Raw genomic sequence first — 27,002 nt, forward strand, 5'->3', positions numbered from 1 at the left:
ATTTACAATATAAGCTATATTTAATGACATTTTATAGCAGTCTTAGCTGAACGTTATATATGGTTTTAATTTCAACACATCCCTCATGGTAAAGAGAGAGAAAAAATACAAGCATAAAAAGAAATGGGGTAGAGTTATTAGCAAAGAATCTGGAAGGATACAGGCCAGATAGTGGTTGAGGAACTCGTGCTCTGATGCTGGCATGGACTGCAGGAAGTTCTCCCGATAAGTCTCAAACCATGGTGTTGTTGCTGTAAGATAAACACAAAGAAATATTGTCATGTTCAGAAACAAGATTATTACGGGCCGCGTGACCAGACCTCCAACGGAAGAGGAGAGAAGCAAATTATGAAAGCCAAGGCGAATAGAAACCCCCCAAGAAATGCAAGAAATTATAACAGATCACATTTTACAGCAAGACTATTTTACAGCAACATAACAGAAATAAAATTAAAGAATTTTTAAATCCAACAATCTTTACCAATCGTTTATTTAAATGTAAATACAGTTCTTCCAAAAAAATTAAAATAAAAATAATTTTAAAAAATCCTTATCCTGCAAATATAAAGCATAAAGATAAATGTCACATGAGTGAAAAATATTCCGGGCAAAAAAGTGTCTCCTGTGTGGATTCTTATTGAAATTACTAGATTTGTTCCACAGAAATTCGCACCTTAAATCACTTTGAACACTTAATGATCTAATTAGCATTCAACCTTTTTTGAAACAGAATGTTCAAAACAGGTTGAAACATAAGTATTCATGATCAATTTTCCCCTTTTAATTCCATCCTGCAATGAGGGGAAGATTGATTTTTATTAGCTGAGTTCCTTGACATTTCATCTCAATCAATGACCCCCTCAGAATCAGTCATGGTAATAAGCAAACGGTATGATGCACTTCGCTCTGGCAGCCTCGCGTTCATTTCTTTATCTTTACAGAGAGGGTTAGAGCTCTACACCATATCTACACAACAAAACAGGCATCTTTGAAAAAGTGTTTTGCACATCATAAATAAATGCATAATGAAGAAATAGTAAAGAAAAATCCAAACATTTAAATTATCAACTAATTTTTTACTCAGAGCATTAGTGTGCCAATGCAGTGTTTACATTTTTATTTTATTTTGTATGCTACAGAAAAAAACTATTAATTGTTTAACTGATAGATACAGTACAATACAGATACAAATACAGTAAAAAAAAAAAGTGGTTTAAATTGGTTTAACACTGCATTATATGTCACTTCACTGTAAAATACAGTCATATTTATGGTTTTTGGAAGTAAAAACTTTGAATTACCATAAACTTTGTTAAAAACAGTAAAAGGAAATTACCAGAAGTCACTGAATAACAAAAAAACATACAAATACATATTTTATCTAAATATTGCTTATTTTTATTGTCATCAGTAATATAAATTAGGGTGTTTTGTGTTATATTCTACATTATTTAGTAAATGTTTATTTAATTTTTTGTATTTATTACCCTGTCTATATACGAGTACTGTCCTTGTTCAGGCACAAATATGCCAACTACTGGAAACATTGTTACAGTATTTTTCTGAATTTCTGGCAACCACAGTTGTTTTTAACTGTGAATGTAACAGCAAAGAGAAACAAATATTTTACATTAAATCAAACTGATGAACTACTTTAAAATAGATTCTGCTTGAATTCAGAAAAAGCGCATGTAAAGTCAATCTCTACTTCAAAGCAAAAGGAATGATGGCTCTAAAGAGGAAAAGAAACTAGACTATAAAGTGAGACAGAATGGGTAAAATGACTCATTGAACTAAAATCTCCCAAACAAACTGAACCCTAATCATTTCTGAAACAATTACATTTCAGTAAAAACGGATTGTCAGCTGGAACTATTTATATGTACAGTAACTGAAGAGATCGCCAATCCATTGTTAGACAAAGTTATGAACATGTCTAGAGAGTTTCAGCACATTGAGTCTCAAACACACACAAGGCTAAAGAACCACCACCAACATCCTGAGAAAGTGGAGGAAGCTGGATTGGAAAGAGGAAAGAAGATTTAGTGACAGTTCTGCTACAGAGCGAGGCGGGCCGGGAAATGATGTGGAGAAGGCGTCTCACGCGCACATCAGGGGAAGGAAGGGAATACCTGTGTAGTACTTGGACGAGCTCAGCTGGGTGAGTGTTTCTTTCCAGTCAGAGTACCAGGGAACGATCGCTTTGACCGTGCGGTCTGAGAGGAGAAGAGACAGGCAGTCTGATTAAAGCTCACTGACGGGAACCACAGAAGCGTAAACGCATCCAAAACACATTTTATTTTCTGTGGACTATCCCTAGCTGGTGCCACTGAGTGGAGGCAGGGTTAATTTGCATATTGCATTTAGTAACAAGGCAAGGGTGTAGAGTTACATTCAAGCTATTTTAAGGCATGAGAAGAAAAAATTCACAAGAAAAAAACAACAACATTAAAATATGTAATTTAGATTTAGAAGGATAACATGTTTGACTACAGGGGAACTTTAACAGAGGTGAACTTCGACAATTAGGGCTATGCGATATATCGAACAATATGATCATGCGTCAGTAAATCTGGTTCTGTGATTACCGCTCAATCGCCATCACCTGCTTTCAAACGGAGCAGCATTTAATAGACCGAGCCGTAGATCAATGACAAGCTACGCAATATCGTGTTCATTATCAAAGACGTTTCATCTACGATAGTGAACGCAATATTGCGTAGCTTGTCAGTGATGGCGATTTAGCGGTAATCACGGAACCAGATTTACTGACTAGATGCGCATGATCATATCTTTCGATAGATGGTCTAGCCCTATCGACAATGTGCTAAACAGAGTTTGCAAGGGAGACCCAGAATGCAAATGAGCATTGTTCTAAAATCCTGATGAGCTTAGACACGGGCTCGTTCAGTTGGCATCTCCCGCTGTGTGAAAAGGCAATCTACTAAATGTAGGACAATCCAGTAGGCTGAAAAATGGATGGGATGATCATTTTGTTTAAGGAAGCAGGGTTTATTTAAGTCTCTACCTGCTGGGAACTGGAATAATAGTTTAGGCTCAAGGTCAAGTTCACTTTTTTTAAAAGCATCTTTACAGAGTGAAAAGGTACCCGCCCATTGGTCCTAGATGACATCACCTAAAAAAAATGTCATTTCAGCTGGAAGATGTTATTTTTATTAACATTTGGAATTATGTGCACTGATAAATAATGTGCAATACAGTGTTGATACCGTTCCCTCAAAACAAATTAAACATTTATTATATTAGCGGTCTTATTAATTGAAACAAAGTTGATGTCAAATAAAATATAAAAATGACAAAAAAAAAATCATCTTAAACATGAAAATTAGAAATTTTGTCTCGGCTACTAACTTAAATTTAAACTGAAGTAACATTAATAAAACTGAATTTCAAAAGTTACTAAAACTTTAAATAGAATTAAAATGATAAGTAAAAATAAAAATCTATAATAACAATAATAAAAAGCTTACTCAATTTAATGTTAAAATTATTTAATGTTATTATAGCTTATTTATTCATTCATGATATAAATAACATATTATAACAATACATATAAAAGTAAAATTACTGACACAATAAGAACAGGAGTATGTTTTAAGCATTTAAGTACGTAGGAACAGTTTTGATTTCATGTTCAATTTAGAGCATAGATTTTTGAGACCTTAGTTTAGTAGTCAAACCAACCAACCGTGAAGTTCACATATTCAAGTATGCTAACGCTGCTGTTTGTTGCATCTTGACTCTGTTCTCATATTCAGGTGCAATATGTTCATTCAGTTAAAAGGAGGATGCTGGTCTAGAGAGGTGTGTTAGTGTCTAACTCTCAGAGGTTTGTTGTTAGGCCCACTCAAGTGAAGGGTACAGCAAAGGGACAACGTGGGGGACGGGCTCTACTGGGAGCCTATGATCTGAGAAGGGACCAAACACTTCACTTAACAGCACAGCATAGCTCACGTGTGTGACCTGGCATACACACACACCAGAGGAAAACATGCGTATGAGGGTCAGAGCTCTTACCAAGAATTCATCCACAGGAGAATTTGGAGAATGAAGAAAAAAAAAAAGAGATCAGAAACGAAAAAACAAACGTGTAGTGCAAACCAAACCCTTTAATTTCATAGACAATTACAACATTTCATTCTCATTCTCACTTTTCCCCTCAAGGGCTCTGCTGCCCTCATCAGGTGCTGACATGAGAAACTACTATGAAGTGAATCCCATTCAAAAAAATAAAAAAAAATAAAAAAAATATTGATATTAATAATGTATTAAAAACTTTTTATAAAAATTTTACAAGCCCCCTGCAACTATAATTACCTTTTTTTTCTGTCCAGAAAAAGCTACAGAACATTTATTTTTTTAATTTTCATATTCCTTTTCTAAAATGTTTACACCCCCCCACCCCTGCAGAATTTTTTTTTTAGATATTTTTCTGTCCATAATAAACTAAAAAGTTTTTATTTACTTTCTTATTCCTTTTCTAAAATGTATACATACCCCCAACAGAAACTATAATTATTATATATTTTTAAATAGATAAGTGTTTTGCATTAAAAAAGGATAAAACACCAAATTATTTGTTTATTTATACAACTGCAGACCTTAAATACTATAACATCTGTATGAATAGTATAAAATCCAAATATATCCTATTTTCTAAAGGTCTGCCATTACTCCGGAAATTAGAACTATTATTTTTCTGTGAATCATATCACAGTATATTGCGATATATATTGCTACCATAATGAAGAATACTGTGGTTGATTATATTGCCCACCCATTGGTAGCATACTTGTAAATCCACAGGCAAACAGCTGACTAATAGTCACATGATCAACATTTTGGAGATCCTGCAAGGGCTACTTAAACGTATGCTGCATTATGAAACAATCTCTCAGTTCCCATTTTTGTTCACTTCAGGACATTTACACTTTCCTATTGTAAAAACATAGCAGTAATATAATCAGGTCCTCTACAGATTTCCCCAGGTGAAGTTAAAGTGAACAGAAAACTCTTTGCAAGCGCTTACCACTGATGTTGAGGTCATAGTCTCCGGCCGTGATGACGTTGGCGGGCGACCCTTCAGGAGGCTGGCAGACAGAGACCGTCTGGCTGAGGAGTCTGTGCATCTCTGGGGTCTGTGGAGGCTGTGTGTTGATCCCAGTCACGCTGATCCGGAGGCCCTTCACCACAACCACCTGGTTATTGGGGTCACGCAGGTGACCTACAGTTCAGTAACAGGAGGAAAAAAAAAAAAGATGATGAACTGGCTGATGTCAAATTAATAATGGTGCTGCTTATTCTGCTGAAGCTTTTTTCTAGGTTCTAGAATTAAGCTGATGATACACAGGGCAACTTTGTTTGAGCAACATTGCTTGGGCACTTTCCCAGTGAGAATGGGTAACACATTTCTATATATGGATACTTTAAATCAATCGTGGGCCCTATGTCTCACCTGGTTGCCCGTTGACGCCAACATTAACCAAAGTTGCCCAGCAATATTGCTTAAGAAGTTGCCCTGTGTATCATCAGTCTTAAGGCCTGTTCACAACTTCACACCAAGAACGATATCTATAAAGATATCTATATTAGCACATCACACATCCTCATCAGAAGACGATATCATCAGTTTATTCTAAGCGCATGCTCGCCTGCTGCTTTCAGTTCTCGAGCTTGTGATAGCAGGATTGATTCTGATTGGGTGACAATGATTGCATCTTCATCAGCTACCAAAAAAAAAAAAAAGAATCAGCAATTCTTTAATACGGATAATGATTTTTAGAACTATATCGTTATCGTTATAGTATATATATATATATATATATATATATATATATATATATATATATATATATATATCGCTTTATAGTTTTGTTCTTGGTGTGAAAGGGGCTTTACATGGTCTAGAATCCAATACTGGTTCAACCTGGACCACAAGTACTTTATCATTAATGCATATTAAAATAATTTCTTTACACAAAGGAACTGAGCAACAGTTTGACATTTGCAATGTCTCTAATGCTTATCAAGGCTGCATTTTTTCTTTTTTTAAATACTGTAAAAACAGTAATATTTTGAATTTTTTTTACAACTTCAAGTACCCGTTTTCTATTTTAAGTTTGTTATTAATATATTGTAAAATGTTATTTATTCCTTTGATGCAAAGCTGAATTTTCAGCATCATTACTCCAGTCTTCAGTCTCACATGATCCTTCAGAAATCATTCTGATATGCTGATTTGCTGCTCAAGAATACCAGTTTTTATAACTTTTTTTATTATTGCTATAAAAATTGAAAACAGCTGTTTAATATTTTTGTGGAAACCATTATGCAATTTTGTATGTGAATATAAAGTTCAAAAGAGCAGCAGTGATTTGAAATAGAAATCTTATTTACCATAAATATCTTTAGTCACTTTTTATTAATTTAATGAATCCATGCTGAACGTAAGTATTAAATATTTGAGCTGTGTGTTTGCACTCCACTATTCACATGATATGCATGACATAAATAATAAAGATGAGACTGCCAAGGCATTCCTGAATAAATCACATCACATTATTGAGGGACACACACACACACAAAGAGAGCACTGTGTTCATTTGGGTCAACCTAACTGTGTTTACAGCTTTTTCTACAAATTCATAACACTGCAACAAATGCAATGTGAGAAATGGGTTTTTCTTCGTATCTGAAAGAGTTTTCTGATGACAAGTGTATCAGTGTAGTCTATGACTGATATGAGAAGTCTGTGTCTATTGTGCAATACAAAATGTGCCATGTTTTCCCACAACTGCATGATTCCTGAAAGACTAATATTGTTGATAAATAGAGCGAGATTTCAAGATTTCTAAGATTTCAGTCAATGAATGTGATGATGTCGCTCAGACAGGAATTAAAAGCAGTTCAAGGAACAAAAACTGAAACAAATGAAATAGGAAACACAATAACCCATGTCAGTTGTTCCAGAGGAAAATGGAACATGATTAGCTTTTCAAATGTCATAACTGCATAATTAGCTTTTCAAATGGTTAATAATGTTATTTTGTTCAAATACTTTTTTTGTAAAACCAACAGTTTTTGTCGACGTTTCACTGTCAGAATTACATCACTTCCTATTTACAAATCATTTTATAACACATGCTCTTATGAAGAAAGAGTTATTTACATTCAAGGCACACTTTTTATCACAATTTTTTCTCCCCAGGGAGTCAAACCCTTGACCTTGGTGTTGCAAGCGCCATGCTCTACAGATGAGCTACATGTGTCCAGTCTTGACTATGGTGACCGGGACAGGTTCTGGTTTAAGAAAGTTTTTTTTTTTTTTTTCAGTGTTTATCATTTGGAAAGAACACACACACACACACATATATATATATATATTAGTGCTGTCAATCGATTAAAAACTTTAACTAGATTAATCACACATTTTTTCTGTGATTAATCGCAATTAATCGCAATAAAAAAAGAAATGTTTTTGTACGTTTTTAAAATATTTTTTAATGTAATAATTTCACAGTTAAATTTTTTATCTTTTTATGAATGAAGGCCAGTATTACTGATATTAATACAGCTACTGATTTTTTTTTTTTTTTTTTTTTTTACATTTATTATTAGGCTTCAAAAATTAAATTAAATTAAAAACAGTTTTTAATTTAAGTAAACTTAAAACAATGCTAACATAAACCCATAATAAATGTCATGTTTACTCCTGCCCTTCCTGTCTTAACAGTTAGGAAATATACAGAAATTTAATAAAGTTATCAAAGTTATATGCAGTCTGCACTGCATAAACTATAAATTAAGTAGTTAATCCTTATTAAAGCTACAAAAGTTATTTAGTCAAGAGCAGCGAGTCATTTTCTCTGTTCCCTTTGTTCTTTAACTTTACTGACAGGAAGCTTTATTGGCTGCTGTCCCTTTAAGAGCAGACAGACACGCGGATCTCACCGTTTATATCCTGTCTATGGATCTCGCCTCATTCTCTCACAACTCTTTTTGTTCATTTTAGACTTTATATAAATCATTTAAGATTGCTCTTATGAGGATAATCGCCAAAACTGGCACTTTGGGATGTTTATTGTTAGTTCAAGCGCTTAAGAGAACTGGATTCTGGCGCCCTGTCTATGCATTGTGTGTGTGTGTGTGTGTGTGTGTGTGTACGTGTGTATGTGTCACATAAGGGCATTCACAGACAGCGCATTCTCTTTTGTCTTGCCGCGCTTGAAATGTTTAAAGCATTTAAATGAATAAGAGCGTGATCATATAATGTAAAGCTAGCCAACGGATGGCAGAAAATACGGATGCTGCGTTAATTGCGTTAAATATTTTGACACGTTAAACCAGACAAAAATTAATCGCATGTGTTAACGCGTTAACGTTGACAGCACTAATATATATATATTAAGGCTGCACGATAATGGGAAAAAAATGACATTGCGATATTTATTTTTCTGCGATATATTTTGCAAAATCTATCGCGCGCTTTCTCTCTCTCTCTCGCTCTCTCTCACGCGCCCTCTCTCTCACGTGCGCTCTCTCTCTCTCTCTCGCGCACTCTCTCGCTCTTTCTCACGCGCACTCTCTCGCTCTTTCTCACGCGCGCTCTCTCTCTCTCGCTCGTGCTCTCTCTCGCGCCCTATCTCTCACGTGCGCTCTCTCTCTCTCACGTGTGCGCTCTCTCTCTCTCTCTCTCTCACTCTCTCTCACGCGCCCTCTCTCTCGCGTGCGCTCTCTCTCTCTCGCGCGCGCGCTCTCTCACTCTCTCTCGCGCTCTCTCTTTCTCGCGCTCTCTCTCGCGCCCTCTCTCTCACATGCTCTCTCTCACGTGCGCGCTCTCTCTCTCTCTCACGCACCCTCTCTCTCATGTGCGCTCTCTCTCTCTCTCGCGCTCTCTCACGCGCCCTCTCTCTCACGTGCGCTCTCTCTCTCTCTCGCGCGCGCTTTCTCTCTGCCCTGTCAAAACTTTTACTCTATGATGGTTAAGCTGTGCAATTAATCCGCGAATCACATTTGTCAAGGGCCGGGGAGCAGCTGGCCCGTACAGTTAATGAATAACAGATCAACTAAGACTGTAACTATTGTGGATTCGTACATCGCGATATCGATGCTTAAACGACACATCGTGCAGCCATAATATATATATATATATGTGTGTGTGTGTGTTCTTTCCAACACTTCTTGTTGTAAGAGTGACTAACATTTTTAATGAACCAAATAAAATGGCATCTGTTAAGTTTATGAACTAATACTTTCAGCAAAGACGCATTAAACTGATCAAAAGTGACAGTAAAAAAGTGAAAGTGTCTCCACAAATATATTAAGCGACTGTTTTCAACATTGATAATAAGAAATGGTAGGTTCTAAATCAGCATATCAGAATGATTTCTGAAGGATCATGTGACACTGAAGACTGGAGTAATGAGGGTGAAAATTCAGCTTTGATCACAGGAACAAATTACACTTCAAAATATATTAAGTAGAAAAGTTACATTAAATTTACAATATTACAGTTTTTACTGTACATTTGATCAAACAAATACAACCTTGATTAGCATTAGATGCTTCTAAAATATGAATTAATAAAATCAAATTAGCACCAATAGCCTCATGTGCAGTGTGCCAACATATGTGATTCAGGTGTCCCGGGTTCGAATCCCGGCTTGTGGACCTTTACCGATCCCGTCTCCATCTCCCTTTTACTTCCTGTCAACTCTTAAAGGCAAATAAGTGAAAAATAAATCTTGTAAAAAAATTATAAAACCCCAAACTTTTGGTAGATTGTGTATCTTGGTCATCCCCTGACTACTGTGTCACTGTACACAACGGCAGTTTCATAAGTTGAGCCAGTTGATCTGATTGCCTGCCTCTTTAGGATTATCCCACATCCTTTAATAGATACAGGCTGGTGATTAACAGCACAGGTCAAACAGAGAGGGAATCGAACCCTCACCAATACAGGCATCCGATCTGTGCTGTGTCTGTCTAAGACTTGTGTCACTAAATGGTCAGGTGAGCGGATATCAGATCAGATTTCACAAACACAGAGATCAAATTCAGATAAATCTGGTCTGAATCCCTTCCTATTATTTGAATGAGGATCAGAGCTGAATTACGGAATGAGCCAGAGGGCCCTAGAGCATAGGGCCCCCGGTCCCACTGTGCACAAGACCCTACGTTTCTCAACACATAGAGAATTTGCTGACCATTAGAGCCCTCTTAGGTCTGGGACACCTTTATTAAACACTATTATTGAACATGTGTTTCTCAAAAGCTAGTTAGCTGTCAACCTAAACAGATCTTGTGGGCACATCTCTCAAAACTTAGCGAACTGCTTATTTAGACAGCACTTTTGGGCGTGTAACGTTAGCTAAAAATCGAGTGGGCTGCCTGTCTAAACAGCATTTTTGGCGTGTGACTGAAAACCTGGTGAGCTGCTTACTTAGACATAATTTTCAGTGCGTCTCAAATCCTAATAAGGTGCCTTGCTAGGGAACATTTTTGGGCAGGTCTCTCAAAAACAAAACTGGACTGCCTAGCTAGACTTTATTGTTCCCTTCTGAACGTTGTAATTGCACCTGACTGTTTGGGCAATGTCTTGGCAGACAGCTCTCTAGGTTCTGACGAAAGTGTGTATGTGTAAGGGAGCTGACTAACAACCGTTTCATCTAGTTATCATCGGTTGTGGTGGGTGATCCGCGGCTGTCTGACCAGCTGGCCTCTTACCCTCGGACGTCAGGCGGCAGAAAGGCCGCAGCAGCTCGGGGAAGCTCAGGCTGTTTTTGCGGGTCACTCTCTCCGCATCCTCGCTGCACAGGACGGCCACCATCGGCACGAACGAGTCCTGGATGAACTCCTGCACTGACTGCACGCACTGAGCCATGAGCGCGCCTCGTCTGTTCTTCACCGAGCTCACGGATCCGCTGCTAAGCTCAAAACAAACACCTCCTTTACTGACAGCCGACGGCAGACATGTTGAAATCTACTGCTCCTGCTGATCAATTTTGCCCAAGAAGCTTAGCGGCGGTCAGGTGACTTTACTTCCGCGATGACATAAAAGATCTGCGTCTGCCATAATAAAAGCCTTGCACGGTTCCCTTAATAAACTTTTAACTTTCGGTACAAAATAAAGATAGACAAAGACAGACTGACTGACAGATATACAATTTAATATAGAGTGTTGAATCAGCACAAAATAGATGTCAAAGGTTTAAAAAGTGTAACATTAAACTGGGTAGTGTGAACACATATAAATGACCCTTAACATGATGTTACATTTTATATAATGGATATTAACACTGACGATTTTGCATTTTTATAGATACTGTAGATAGATAGAGATATTTCTATCTATATTAATTTATATTAATACTTGCATATTCTTTGTGTACAACGAAAAAATCCACACAATGCCTGCAGAGCAGATTAGGGCTGTACCCACTAATAATAATAAAAAAATAAAAGACATTAAATTCCATGTGCACCTAAAAAGCAGTCATACTGAGACCCTCCAACATAAAGCCTTAAACTACCAAGAACTGAACCCATAGAAAAGCTCCCTCAGCCAGCTGGTCTCAGAACTCACTTTACAATCCAAAACCCCAGCTAGACATAATCAAATCATTAAAACACAGAAAGAGAAAAATCTGAAACATTGGACAGAAGCAGCAGCTCAGCAAAGTAAATTAGAATGCTATCTGTATCTAAACAGAGAATATATATGGGCAGAATACCTAAACACAGTGGCAGACCCTAAACTAAGAAAAGACCTGACCATTTACAGACTCAGTGACTATAACCTTACTACACAGAGAGACCTGGCTACCAAAAGAAGACAGATTGTGTCCAAACTGCACACAACATGAAGTGGAAACAGAACTGCACTTTTTAACAAAATGCCCTAATTATACACAATTAAGGGAAGCATTCTTCCCCCAATTCACAAACCAGCACAAAGACTTCAACCAGATACAACAAAAGGACAAATTGCCATACACTCTGAGCTTGTTGAAACCTCAACAAGCTCTAACCTAGCTGCAAGATACGTCAAGACCTGCCATGATAAAAGGACAAGCAGAAGAACAGAACCACAAGTCACAGCCGGAAAAAAAAAAAAACATAAACCGATGAGACACGATCCAGTCCTTCTCCTGTCTCTTTATTAGAATTTTTAATAGTACTTTAGTTTTACTGTATACAGATATATAGACTATATACTAAATACTTCTATTCTTATGTATAGTGTTAAATTTTTTATCTAAATGTTTCTATGCTTTGGCATTGTAAAGATACTTTTTCCATGCCAATAAATCTACTTGAATCTAGATAGAATATGTGAAACCAAAAGTTAATGTCAATATTAAAGACGTGTAAGGGGGATTGACTGATGTGACATTAAACAGTTTGTTAATGGCATAATTAAAATTGTACAGTATGGAAGTGTATTCATTTGCCCACAAAGTTTACTTCTCCTAATCAGTATATCAGTGCTTTTATCATGAAAAGAAGCAGCTGAAACTAAAAAGATACACTCCCTCTTTGTGACCATAAGGAAGTTGGACTGCATTTAATCTGTACAACCTGAAAGTGAAGATATCAGAGGAGACTTGACAGACAGACTTAATAGCAGACAATTTGGACATGTCCGCTTCAGAGGAAGAGTGTCCTGTTTGCAGGGAAAACATACAGAATCCTTCTCAACCATCTCCATGCTGTGGAAAAGTTTAAGTGTGGCTTATATTTGACATGGATTGGTGAGTTTGGTGACTTCATGTGGAGACTTTACAAACTTGATCAAACTTGTAGGTTTGTGAGGCATTTAACGTAATTTAACATATGCATAGTTTAGACTTTTATACAGTAATGCTGTATAAAAATGTATACCGTATGCAAAATATATTCGATAAATGATTGTAAATCAAACTCATTCAATAAATCAAATTTTCTTCATAAAGTGCTTTTGTAGTTGGAAACAGCTTTTATGTGTGACATTTATTTTATTTACTTTTTTATACATTTGCAGTATCTCCTTATTCACAAGTGCATATCATTTCTCATAAATAACCTGAGCATTTACTGGTAGCAAAAAGCTAAAGTATTTCTTAAGGGAAATTCCATCACATGATTGGTTGACCAGCCTTGCCACCAATGTTTTATCTTCATGTTTATAGTAGTTGATTATTTTATGATTTTTTACAAGTACTCTTTTTCTCTCTTTGTACTTTCAGAATTTGCCAGCGATGCCTCAGTCAGTCTTTTCGATACAGGGCTCATTGTCCACACTGCAGAAGCTCAGTAGACAACTGTGATTGTAAGTAAAAACCCTGCTTAAGTGAGTAATAAATATCAGTCTTTGTGAGTGGAGGTCATCAAGGATTGGATTCTTATGAATATTTTTTGTTTCAGCTTCCTGATAGGAACCCTAACTTGCACCCAATCCTGCCCAATCCTGATTTTCAAACATTTAATTCAAGGAGAGCTGTTGGTGCAAACATACAGAAGTAAGTCCCAGGACAGTATCATTGCTTAGTGTATTATTTTCTGTCAAATTCTAAATAATTCATCATTTCTTTTAAACCAACAGTCTCCTCGACCAACTGGGACAACAGGCAGACACTACTTCTCAAACTAGTGCACCTAATCGGGCAGCAGTGCTACCCCCCACAGAATCAAGCCCCTTCCCCTTTCATTTCCTCTGCACGGCCCATTCCTATGCCTCGGATCAGAGCTCCACTTGCAAATTTAATGCCCCACAACCTGCACCCGTTACTCCTGCCTCGAGTGGTCTAATCCAAGTCCTCCCGCCACCTGCCACGGTTCAACTGCCGCTAAACCCTGCCCCATCCCAGGATAATGTGCAGACTGCAATGGATGAATGGTAAGTCCCATTAAGAGGATAATTATTTGATTGACACTATGGTTTGGATGACTCATATTTTGTTTCACTCACAGGCCATGGCAAACGGAGATCACTCTAATGGAGATGAGTCCACAACCTCAGGGGTGAGGACATCTGGTTATTCACAAATCAACAAATCCTAATCATAAGGCACACAGTGACTGGGGTTTTAAATATTTTAGATGCCACAGACCCCCATATAGGATCATTCTTATGACTCCCATCCTTAAATTTAAAAGGCAGCTAAAATATCAGCTTTATATTTTCATATGTATATAGCAAATATATATAATATATCCAATCAAAATACTTTCATAGTTGTTTACTTTAATTATTTTTATTATTTAAATGTTTTATAATTTATTTTAATATATTTGTATCTATTAATGAATTTATTTATTTTAATCTTCTAATATTATTTATTTATTTCAGTATATTTATTTCATTAACTTTTTTTGAATTATTTGTTTATTTGTTTTTCTCTAAAATGAGCTTACAACGCTTTCATCTGATATTTCTTGTCCACAAGCTTTTGTCCAAAATATAGTGCACATTCCCATTTATAATGAACCATTAACACAATCCAAAATATCAAAATATCCAAAACTATCTCTAAATAGTATTTATTTATTTTGGCATATCTTTTAAAAACGATAAACAATAAGATCGCTATTAAAAATAAAAGTACTTTGTCATCTATGTTTCATGCAGAACCTTTAAAATTTCATTGCACAAAAGGTACGTTATAGTAAAAAAAAAGGGGTTCTTCAGAATATTTGGGGAACCTAAAATAATTCTGAAAATGATTTTTTAAATGATTTTTTCAGTTTTACTCTGAGAACTTTTGTGTGTCTGTACTGCCAGGAGGATGGAATGGATGAACTCGATCTATGTGATCACTGCAATGAACATCATGCCAGTGACAGCAAACATGTGGTCAGTCACCATTCATGTGTAGCCTATACTGTACATCATGTGGAGCTATTCTAATAATTAATCATGTGTTGAATTAAACTTACAGCACAATCGTTTGAAAAACATTAAGTAGTTCCTTTCAGTTTGATATTTAAATCTGAAGTGTGTATTTCTTAACTTTGGCGTCACCAAACTGATTTTTTTAATTTTTTTAAACTGACTGACCATTTTGAAACCTGATTACAAAACACTCTATCTATCTATTATTTGCCTGAAAGTTGGCCTGGCTGTGATGCTCATATATGCTCAATGTTTATAGCTCTAAAATTCACAGTGCTACACCTTTCATGGGGGGATCAAACTATAAATAGCTAACTTATATTTTAACATCCCCATATTACACACTTCAGTTTTAAATGATTACTGACTGCTATCTAGTATAAGAAACAGAAAAAATCGTCAAGATTTTTTGTGCGCTCTCTGGCGCCCTCTAGGTGTGTCCAGTGTGTGTGCACAGTACTACAGCCGCAACTTCATTGGCCACCTCAACCTGCGCCACTGCTACTACCTGGACGATGTAACTGTAACTTAAGTCATGTGCACGTATACAAATCAAAGAACTTTTCCCTAATAAATTTATTCACACACGTCAATGTTTAACTGCAATTCTTTATTTCTATGAACCACAGAATCTCAACCAGACTGATGAGATGAACATTCAGTGTGCAATTCTTGCATCATATAGAGACCATTTTTAGACCTCACTTTCAGAAAGAGATGACAACACAGTTTTCTATTTTTTTATCATTATTTTTTTAACAAATGCTTGAGAAGAGGATTCTGAACCACAAGGATGTAAATAATGAGAAATCATTTGAAGGAATGGTATTTCGAGGATGTTATATTAAAGTAGTTTACCAATGTTATGTAAAATGTAATTTGTGGATATGTTGAAATGCTTTTAAGGCAATAGAAAATGCATGATTATCTAATTATGAAACATTATAATGTTTCATAATATTATAAATATATTTTCCTATGCTATCTTATGCATCTCAGGTAGGCCTATTCATCATGCCTATAAAATGACTAGTAATGTAGTATCTGCCAAAAACGTTTTGTACAATTTATCTCTTCTTACACTTTCTTTTCAGATAAAATATTTATGTATATATATATATATATATATATACATACATGCTGTATATAGTTTTAATACAATAATCTACTGTGAAGGTAAATAATATTTTTCATAACAAATGCAGAAAATGTGTGCAATTAAAGAAATTGTTTCACCCAACAATGAAAATTCACTGAAAATTTACTCGCCCTCAGGCCATCCAAGATACAGTAGATGAGTTTTTTTTTTCATCTGAACAGATCTGGAGAAATTTAGCATTACATCACTTGTTCAAAGTGTTCCTCCACAGATGCTCTGTATGATGGTCTGACCTTCTTGCAAGAATAAACCTTCTATTTTCTTAATCTACAATACTCAATAGTTATTGCCGCAGATTCAAAGTAGGAAACATTGTTCCACAACATCTCTGGCAATGGTGAGATACTGTGATTGTTTCGTCTGGACCCAGGGATGTCGATCAACTGGCCATCCTGCTCTTAAAGTCTGAAGTAGACTCCTGCATCATTCAGGGAAGAGAGGTAGTGGCGTCAGTGGGCCTGGATCTTCACCGCAAGAATCCAGTAAGAGCCTGATTGAAAACAACTTGCCCCTCATGGTGACAATCACAAGGGTAAATTGCAGCTGCAGGGAAATAGAGACTCAGGTTGAATGGAGCGGTAAGTGCTGACAGCAGTACTCTGTTGGATGGATACCATGGGTTTCTAGAACAAGGGACATTCAGTCAGGAAAAAAAGAAAAAAGGAAAAAAGAAAATAGATATCAGAAATTAAGCAAAGAAGAAGGTAAAAATGAAGGATTTAGGGATTTTCTTCAAATGCAATAGGAATGTCATGTTATATGAGGAAGCTGAACATAGGGAGAGGAAATAGACAATGAAGCACAAAGTAATGAGAACAGATCCCTAGAAATTTTCTTCGCTTTTTTTGCCTTTTTGGTGTATTTTATGGTTCTATTATCAATCACAGCATGTCAGAGAAAATATATCAAACAAAGTACATATTACATGATAAGTAAGGGGTAAGACTACAGAAATGTTATTCATTGTAAGGGTTTAAAGTATTCTTTTACATGATGTATTTTTCTAAACGAGTTGGTTGCAAAAATCACACATAATTAAATGTTATCATTTTATACATAATAAATTGAGTATGCTTCATTTAATAATGCAATTGAAAACATAATGCCATTGATTTGACAACTGAATATAATAATGTTGCAATTTCAATACTAATAAGAATTCATTCTGTAAAGTTGTTCATACATAAATAATTTACATTTATTGTATGTTTTAGTGCCGGTGAAAACATAAGTAAATGTATGATTTGTAGAACCACATTTTATGTGAAATACAATATAATTCTCATAAGATCACGGTGGCATAACAAAAGTATGATGTGAGTTTGAGAGGAGATGGACCAGTGGTGATAGCAGCAAAATCTGACTTTTATTTATGTAAACCACAACACTCAAAAAAAAAAAAAAAAAGGAAGCAACTGATTGCATGAGAATTGGACATTATTGTGCCATGCAATGACTCTCCAGTATGAACCCTATTGTTTCCTGTCAAAAGAATAAGAGACAAAGGTCAGCCAACTCTGTGGAGTTTTGTGCAAGACGAGCTACTAACACTGAAGTTTAGGCAAATGCACCAAATGTGCTAATAATGTCTCAAGTGCCATCAGTTGCCAAATGGTTTTCTATGGTCGATCTGGCAAATGACAGATCAGTATGCCAGTATACCCAGTCAATTCTGGTTTGGATTAAAAAAAATTTTGGGAAAGGTAACACTTTTACAAAATTATGTCAAGGCTACTGGGAATCACCAACAATACATTACGAGGCACTGAGAAGGAGTCTAGAACCATTACTCCTGACACCTGCACCACTTCATAGTATGCAGACCAACAAAGGAGCGGTGTGAAAAAGACACTGTTTAACTGCTGCAGCATTTGGCTGCTAAAGGTCATTAAGCAAGCTTGACAAAGTCACAGTTTGCACAACAGCAAGTACATTTTTTTGGTGAATGTCATTAAAGGAGCGAGGAAGTCACTGTCATCAAAACAGGTTGAGGCCATTCAAAAAATTCCAAAACCAGCTACAAAAAACAACTATTGTCATTCTTGGGAATGTGTTCAAATTGTTGCACATTCATCCCAAATTATGCAAAAAATCCTGTGTTGCCAAAATGCTTACAGGCAGTACAACTGCAGAAAAAGCCATAATGGCTTCCCAAGAAATCATTGGTTACACTGATGCAACACTGCTGGTTACACACGCTGTCTCAATAATTCTGCTGAAACAGGAAACTTCATATCTGTCTACCGATCGCTGGCTGAGATACCACACTGTATTTCTTAAAAAACCAAATGTGACAGTGAAACAGTGCTCTGTGTTAAATCTTACCACTCTGTTAACAACAGAGAAGAAGAAGGTATAAATTTACTGTGTAACTGTGCTTGAAGCTGTTTGGAAGCAATGGCCAGACCTCAGAGAGACCCTCTTTGACAATGCTGACATGATGCTTTTTGTTGAGGGATCAGCCTCTAGAGACCCTGAGACAGGCAAAACGAGGTTGGCTATACTGTAACTACGGAACATGATGTGATTTTGTCGGGGTCATTGCAGTCTATTCAGCCCAAGCAGCTAAACTAGTGGCATTAACAGAGGCTTGCAGAATACTGCCTAATGAATTTAACTTTCTGATTCTATTTCAGACGTGTAGACCTTTGCAAAAATAGAGAAAAATAATGTATATACATCACCAAATGATGATGTAAACACAGGTGCCCAAAAATGATGATGATGATGATTTCCCAGATTTAGTCTATTCCACCATGGGTGACTAAACCCCCAAGATTTATTACTAGTTCAAGTTCATCAGATAATGACAAAGAAACCATTGTGTAAGAATGATATATGGAAAAGCTCCCCTCAGTTTGTTAGTGTAGAGATGTATATGCATTTCCCTTTTAGTTAATGATGGTATGTTTTGAATCCTGGTATATTAACTAGAATACATGTCACACCTCTGTTTATCAATTTGCACTGGCTTCCAATAGCTGCTCCAATAGCTGCTCACATAAAATTCAAGGCATTGATGTTTGCCTACAAAACTACCACTGGCTCTGCACCCATTTACTTAAATTTGTTACTTCAGACTTATGTGCCCTCTAGAAGCTTGCGTTCTGAACGTCGCTTGATTGTGCCATCCCAAAGAAGCACAAAGTCACTTTTACAGACTTTTAAATTAAATGTTCCCTCCTGGTGGAATAACCTCCCCAACTCAATCCGGGCAGCTGAGTCCTTAGCCATCTTCAAGAATCGGCTTAAAACACATCTCTTCCATCTTTAATTTAACCCTCTAACTTTAACAAGCACTATTCTAATTCTATTCTTAAAAAAAATCTAACTACCTTTCTAATCTTTTTGTATTCTATATTCTTTTTTATTAATTATGTGTGTGTGTGTGTGTATGTGTAAAGACCTCTAACACAAGCTTGCACTATTCTTTTTTTAATATATCTGTTTTCTTTTTATTTATTATATTATTTAAAATCCCATGTTAGGTGTACTGTGTTAACCTAACTGAGACTTGTTATAGCACTTATATATCATTGCTCTTTTTGTTGTTTTTGATTGCTTCCTCTGTCCTCATCTGTAAGTCGCTTTGGATAAAAGCATCTGCTAAATGAATAAATGTAAATGTTGATGGTTGAATATATGGAATGATTAAAGAATAATCAAAAGTTGGTTTGTTATGTAAATTTTAGTTTGTGTATGTTTCTTTTATTTGCTCTTTAGTTCTCATCTTGAAGCATTAACTGTTTATTTGATCAAAGAAGGTAAAGAATATAATGCTTTAGGTAAAAGCATCCTGATATTCATTTGTGATCCTGGACCACAAAACCAGTCATAAGTAGCACAGTTATATTTGTAGCAATAGCCAACAATACATTGTATGGGTCAAAATTATAAATATTTTATAAAGCCAAAAATCATTGGGATATTAAGTAAAGACCATGTTCCACGAAGATATATTGAAAATTTCCTACCGTAAATATATCAATACTTAATTTTTGATTGGAAATATGTATTACTCAGGACTTCATCTGGACAACTTTAAAGGTGATTTTCTCAATACTTTTTTATTGTGCTTTCCTAACAATCTATACATGAATATAAAGCTTATAATGTAAAAATCTTAAATAATAATAATAATAATAATAATAATAATAATAATAATAATAATAATAATAATAATAATAATTGGACCCTTATGACTGGTTTTGTGGTCCAGGATCAAGTTTTTTTTATGCTCATGTTTATAACATTCGAAATGGTGCGAGACAAGTGCACAACGAGAAATTATGTTTTCTTTTTCAAACACCCTACACCCAAACTTCAAGGAAGATAAATTAAATACTTAATCAACCCTAGTCTGGGAGGAAATAGCTACCCTAAAAGGAGACATATGATGTGCCACAGCCATGTGTGTGGTGAGTACAGAACTCAGATGTCAGAGAAACTATTTTGCGATCATGTGTTAATTAATATTGTGTTAAAGCAAAACTTACACAGCTATTGTTATATTAAAATACAATGACCTTGTTCAAGACTGAATTAGTTTTATGATAGTTTGTGGTTATTTCATACAATATCAAAACTTACACTGTAATAGCTTGTTTTTGTAAATGTGCACCTTTGACAATTATCTCTCAAATGTTTTCTTTAAAAGCCAACATCTTCACTCACAGGTGAGTATAACATTCACATCATTTTAATACAACTGTTTTTGTATTGATATTTATATAATATTTTCAGAATTTGACCTTTTTTGTAGGCAATACAGTGATTGATGTGGATAATGGAAAAGACCTGGATATATTTGAAATAAATGAAGGTTTGTGGAAACATTAATATCGCATCTTAAATCTGTAGCATAATTTCTATAACAGTTTTGCATTAACTGCTGTCTCATTCAACAGTGGCAGGACTTGACCTGGTGGAAGGAGACATTCTGATAAATGAGGTCAGTGTTTCTTTGAACAAATTCTCATGTCACTTCCCACAAACAGGATACAAATTAGGGCCTGAATCTCTGGGCTTAAAAAAATAATGAAATAATTTTTAAGGACATTCTTAACCTTCAGAAATTGTCAACATTAACCTCAGGAGGTCAAACTAATGTGTAAATACAGTTAGATACACTAAACATCACTAACATAAAAATGATAACATTTTGTTTAAATAAAATAAATCCTTGTGTGGTTTACATTTAACAGGGAGAAGGCAGAAACACTATTCTGGATGAAAAGTATCGCTGGCCGACCACTGTGCCATATGTCCTAGACAGCAGCCTCGGTCTGTGAATATAATAATAACTGATTCAGTTCTGTTGAATTTATGCTTTGACCTGTATCTGATATTATAATTCTAACTTAATATTTGCTCCAAATTACTCACTCTCCTCATGTAATACGTGTGCTGGTGTGTAGAATAAGGCACATGAGGAAGATATATCAAAAGAGTTATTTTAAAGCTCAAGGGAGAATAAGGGCACATCCAACACAATTCTTGAAACATCAGGATTTAACAGTAATACATCACATTAATACAAGGAACAAGGAACTAAACATACAGAGTTTTTAAACACAAGGAAAGTTATCAGGGGAATGGAAACAGGTGGGGATTAATCAATTAACAAAACAAGGAACGGAACATGACTAAAGTAGGGAAACACAAAAGGAACAGAAATTCTATGATCATGACAGTCCACCCCCTCCCAGAACGGTCCGTCCTTGCACCGAAAGAGACAGTCCAGCGGTGGGAGGGTAGGGATTCAGAAGGCGGGCGTGGGGCAGGCAAAGAGGGAACATGGAGCATGGAACCAGGGTGGAGTGGATGGAGGAGCCCGGAGCAGGAGAAGCCAGATGGTCATCCATAGACCAGCCAGGATGATGACCCATGGTGGAGTCGACGGCGGGAGAAGCCATGGTGGAGGAGGAGCCGACAACACCAGGGGGCCAACTGACGGAGACTGCGCCGGTGGATGAGGAGCCCAGGTTGGAGCCAAGCAGACGGAGAGCAAGGGTGACACGGAGGGTCCGGAGGTCAAAGGCAGCGCTAAAGGCACCAGCAACCGAGGCAGGGCTCCAGAAGCCCGCTGCGGAGTCGGAGCGACTGAGGATGGAGGTGGAGCTGGAGGGAAGGAGGAGCCCGACAGAGCCGGAGGGATGGAGTGATGAGGCGAAACCAGAGGAGTGGAGTCCCAAGGCGGCGGATGGTCCACGACGGTCCACGGTGGAGACGAGGGAACTAGGTGCCAAGGCGGAGCCACTGGGTCAAAGGACCGAGGTGGAGTCCAGGGTTCGGAGGCTGGAGGCGGAGACAGGAAACCTCATGCTAAGGCGGAGCTGGAGAATGGAAGTCCCGTGGCAAATCATCACGCCCAGATGGCGAGAAGCCCAACCTCTTTGTAAAATAGCCAGTAGTGTTTTGTTTATATTACAGCTTGGGTCAGACTCAGAGCTGTTGTGTAATCAGGGGAATGGAAACAGGTGGGGATTAATCAATTACCAAAACAAGGAACGGAACATGACCAAAGTAGGGAAACACAAAAGGAACAGAAAGTCTATGATCATGACACCTCCCTCTTCTGCCTTTTTTAAAATTTTATTATTATTTTTTTTTTTTATAGAAGTTAATGCTAAAGGTGTGATACTGAGAGCATTTGAGCAATTCAAGCTCAAGACCTGTATTGACTTCAAACCCTGGGATGGAGAGCCAAACTACATTTTCGTATTCCAAGGCAGTGGGTAAGAAAACTTCAAAACACTACACACATTTAAACTCATCTTCACACATTTATGTAAATGTGTCACTTTTTTTTTTCTTAAACAAAAACCTACGAAATATTTTTTTACTTTTTTACAGTCAGTTATAGCTACTGAATTCCTCTTTTAGTTGGAGAATATTTTGAGATTGTAGAGCTGATTGATACCATTATATAACATTTAAATGATTTTTTTTTTAAAACATCTTACTCCAAAACCAAAATGCCTCAAAATAAAATGGATGCTTTATAGAAATCAAAAAGAAGAAAAAAAGAAAAGAAATCCACCATCTAATCTAACATTGTTATGGATTGACAAGTGATCTAATAGCTTCATCTTTTTTTTTCTTCTATGCCTTTGATACGGAGGCACCACCTCATTCTATATCTTTCCTTTTCTCTAACCCTCTCCTTAAGATCACGATTCTTGGGAAGTTGATCATTTTGTATCTCCAAGTCCTTAAATCTTTTTTTTGTGTGTTGTTGTTGTTGCACTCATTCACCTCTTCCATGCTGAACTGAATCACCTTCGTTAGGTTTACAATCATTGCGCTGCTTTGTTTGGATTTTTCACATAAATCCACCAGGTTCTCATACATCCTACTTTACAGATTTAATATCACATTATTTCACGTTTCATTAGCCATCTCTTACTTTTTCTTCATCTTTCTTTTCAACATTAGGTCAGGAATCTTTGCCTTTGGGGTTTAGTTGTAGATTGGCAGGTTTAATCAGTTTTTGTGAAGACATCTTGATGTAAAACAGTAGGAATTACTCACTTCAAGCTAAGTTTTTGGAACAAATGTCACAAGCTTTAAAAAAATGCAGCTGCTTAACCAACCATCTTCGCACGGCTCTATTCATATACAGTAGTATTTTCTGTATGGTTGATGGCATGTAGTGCACTACATAGGGTATAGGTAACAATTAAAACAGTTTACATATTATTCTATGGGTTGACATAGATTTAGCTGAAACAGGAAGACCTAGCGAGAAGCCCCACCACTTTTTAAAATAGCCAGTAGCGCTTTGCTCATATCACAGCTTGGGTCAGAGCTGTTGATCTCAGTAAAGACACATTTGACCACTTATGACAGCCACAGTCTAACTCTAATAGATTTCCCCTTTAGTTTCGATTTGAAACTTTAACTAAAGCAAAGCAGTGACTATAATGATGCTGAGGACGTGTAGTTTGAAAATTGTGACTCTTCAAGGCACTTCAGTGGATCTTTAATCACTTAAATTTATTAAATAATATTTTAGGCAAATTAACATGTTAGACCATTTCAGGCATTTGAAAACATTTAGATTTTTATTGCACTGGCTGTAAAAAAAAAAAAAAAAAAAAAAAAATGAAATTCAGGGTGATGAAAAGGTGATGTTTTTATGTTCAATCAGATGTAACTCAAAGGTGGGGAATCAACGGATGAGGAAACAAAACTTGTCAATTGGTGCAGGCTGTGACAGTTTAGGAAAAGTGGAGCATGAGTTTCTGCATGCGCTGGGTTTCTGGCACGAACAATCCAGATCTGACAGAGACGACTACGTCACCATCATGTGGGACCAGATTCAAAAGCATAACTATTGAATTCTTAAATACACACATCAATAAAAAGATCATTCTGTCATGCCAAACTCCTAAAATCTATAAATATACTAATATTAAATACAAACTAATTTGTTCATTAACTGTTTCACGGTTTGTTTCTTACTTAGGTCATAAGAAAAACTTTAATTTACATAATGAAACGGAGTCAAGCTCTCTTGGTGTGCCCTATGATTATGGTTCAGTCATGTACTACAGTAAGACAGCCTTCAGCAAAGGCAGTGAACCAACCATTGTTACCAAAATACCAGAATTCTTGAACGTGATTGGTCAACGCATGGAGTTTAGTGACAGTGACCTGCTCAAGCTGAACCGGCTATACAATTGTAGTAAGTTTATGATTAAGCACTTTCTGTAGAATATTCTTTGATTTTTTTTTTTTATAAATATATTGACATTAGTTTGACTGATAAGATAAAGACTACTTGCTCAACTAATACTTTGCTTCTCATACTCATCTTGTCCTAAACATTTTTCATAATTCTTCCAGCTACAGCATCAACTTTTCTGGACTCTTGCCAGTTTGAGGAGCCAAATATCTGTGGCATGATCCAGGGTGATGGTGGAAATGGCAAATGGGCTCGTGTACAAAGAGTAAAGGGTGGTCCACAGACGGACTACACCAACCTGGGTCGATGTCAAGGTATAAACACCCCTAACCACAAAAGCAGGATTCAAGCCAAATGAGTTTTGCATTGATTTACATTGAAAATTGCCATTTTTGAGCCACAGGATCACTAGCAATAAAACTTCATGCTAGTGAGTTAAGAGAATTTTACAATTATTTTTTTCCATTTATGCAACATCATGCTTCGTAGCACCTCATTTGTCCAGATCCATATAAACACAAATATCTTTGGTTGTGATGCATCAAAAATCATGACTCTTGTCACTGTGAGTCACATCAAGCAGTAGTGTTGTGTGGAAATTTGAACTTTTTCAACATGACAAGCATTATTTACGCCAACTGTAAAAGAAAAAAAAATCTTCTATTGCATTTCCATGACTTAACAAGAGGAATCAAATTATATAGAGATATCTATAAAGATAAATGTCCAACTTACAGTCACTCTCTCAGCAGCTATATTATAAACTCCTTCAGAAATCACAGAATTGACTATTATTTATATTTGTTTACCAAGGTAATTTAACACAAAGTGTTTAAAACATACATTATTATATGATTATTTCAGGTCTTATCACAAAATACCTAGTTATGCCAAAGACTGTATTAAATGGGATGGTGTCACATGGAAGACTATTTGTTTAATTTTTGTTATATGAACAACACTATATGTAAAATTGAATAATCCATAGTCCATAAACCTGCACTGATACCTTTTTTCTTGATGGTGGCACTTTGGTCTTCATGATAAACACATTTTACTGATACCATGAGGAAATATTCTTTGACCTTCTCAAGACATTTCTTGTCAAGGATTCCAATATGACAAAATGATTTTTAAACTCCATTATAAGGTCCAAAGAGAAAGTGAGAATACTGGTTTAATGGTCTATTATCTAATAAAGTTAATACTTCCACAGGGGTTGGGTTCTTCATGCATTTCAGTACAGCCACAGGAACCAAGGGTAAAAATGCTTTCCTGGAAAGTCACCTCTTTCATCCCAAAAGACGCTCCCAATGCCTGCAGTTCTATCACTACAAAAGCGGAAGCGTTGATGACCAGCTAAACATCTGGGTGTGTGAATACACAGTTAAAAACCCCAAAGGAGCCCTGAGACTCATTCAGAAGATCAGTGGTAACACTTTTTATGTTTAAAACACAAATAGATAAATAATTTTATCCCATGGGTAACTTATACTTGTATAAACTAGGGGGACGTGGAGGCTTCTGGAAACTATATCATGTTACGCTAAATGTCTCTGATAAATTCAGAGTAGTATTTGAAGGGGTTAAAGGAAGAAAACCATCAAAGGCTGGTCTGTCTCTGGACGACATCAACCTCTCAGAGACCAAGTGTCCTCAATACATTTGGCGCATTCGTGATTTTACCAGGCTTCTTGCTAAAACCCCTGCTGGTTCCGGAACCTACAGTCCCCGCTTCATATCCCCAGATGGTTACTCATTTTTTTTGGCATACACTATGTTCTTATTTATAATAACCAAGATAAAATAAAAATAGCTATATTAATATAGTAATTATTATTAAGGAAAGAATTAGATGAAAAGATTCAATGTTGCTAGGTGATTTTGCCTTGGCTCCTTCAGTAAACTTTAACCCGCTTTGCTCATTCTGACTGATCTAGACAGCACAGTTCAAAAATGTGTTTTATAAATAGTATCTTCTCTTTTTGTACAGACATGGGTAAAGGTAAATATTTCTGGGATGACCCACGAAAAGTAGGCAGTCTAGTCACTGGCACAAATGGTAAAAAATTATATCGGGGGCCAGGTTACAAAATCAGCAACTACATCACACATGATCGTCTGAAGAGTCGAAGCTTCATTAAAGGAGATGATGCCATCTTCCTCCTCTCCCTTGAAGGTGTGCAGTTCTTATTCAATACCAGTGAAATTCTTATGAAATATGATAAGAGCTTTAAATTTTAACTTCATCAATAGATGTG

The 27,002-nt window shown here is 36.3% G+C and overlaps 2 protein-coding genes across 3 annotated transcripts in view; one reads left to right on the top strand and one right to left on the bottom strand.

The window, feature by feature from the left end:
* The window catches only part of LOC132106944 (trafficking protein particle complex subunit 8-like), a 56,756-nt gene extending 45,716 nt beyond the window's left edge, over positions 1 to 11,040 (bottom strand). Inside the window, exons 1-4 of one of the 2 annotated variants that reach the window (XM_059513049.1) lie at positions 10,747 to 11,040; positions 5,051 to 5,245; positions 2,133 to 2,216; positions 162 to 251 (exon numbers count right to left, since the gene is read on the bottom strand). In XM_059513049.1, coding sequence (XP_059369032.1) covers positions 162 to 251; positions 2,133 to 2,216; positions 5,051 to 5,245; positions 10,747 to 10,903 — 526 coding nt within the window. In that variant the 5' untranslated portion in view covers positions 10,904 to 11,040. The remainder of the gene's footprint in view (positions 1 to 161; positions 252 to 2,132; positions 2,217 to 5,050; positions 5,246 to 10,746) is intronic. The other variant, XM_059513050.1, reaches the window with a different exon arrangement.
* A 7,155-nt stretch (positions 11,041 to 18,195) lies between these two features.
* On the top strand, positions 18,196 to 26,551 carry LOC132107432 (meprin A subunit beta-like). The gene is made up of 11 exons (XM_059513641.1): positions 18,196 to 18,405; positions 20,710 to 20,728; positions 20,815 to 20,874; positions 20,960 to 21,003; positions 21,257 to 21,335; positions 22,672 to 22,789; positions 24,205 to 24,381; positions 24,521 to 24,741; positions 24,903 to 25,055; positions 25,958 to 26,173; positions 26,250 to 26,551. Exons 1-11 carry the CDS (start codon positions 18,196 to 18,198, stop codon positions 26,549 to 26,551), a joined length of 1,599 nt encoding a protein of 532 aa, XP_059369624.1.
* Positions 26,552 to 27,002: the final 451 nt, after the last annotated feature.

The sequence above is a fragment of the Carassius carassius genome, chromosome 27 (assembly GCF_963082965.1).
Source record: "Carassius carassius chromosome 27, fCarCar2.1, whole genome shotgun sequence".
Classification (NCBI taxonomy): domain Eukaryota; kingdom Metazoa; phylum Chordata; class Actinopteri; order Cypriniformes; family Cyprinidae; genus Carassius; species Carassius carassius.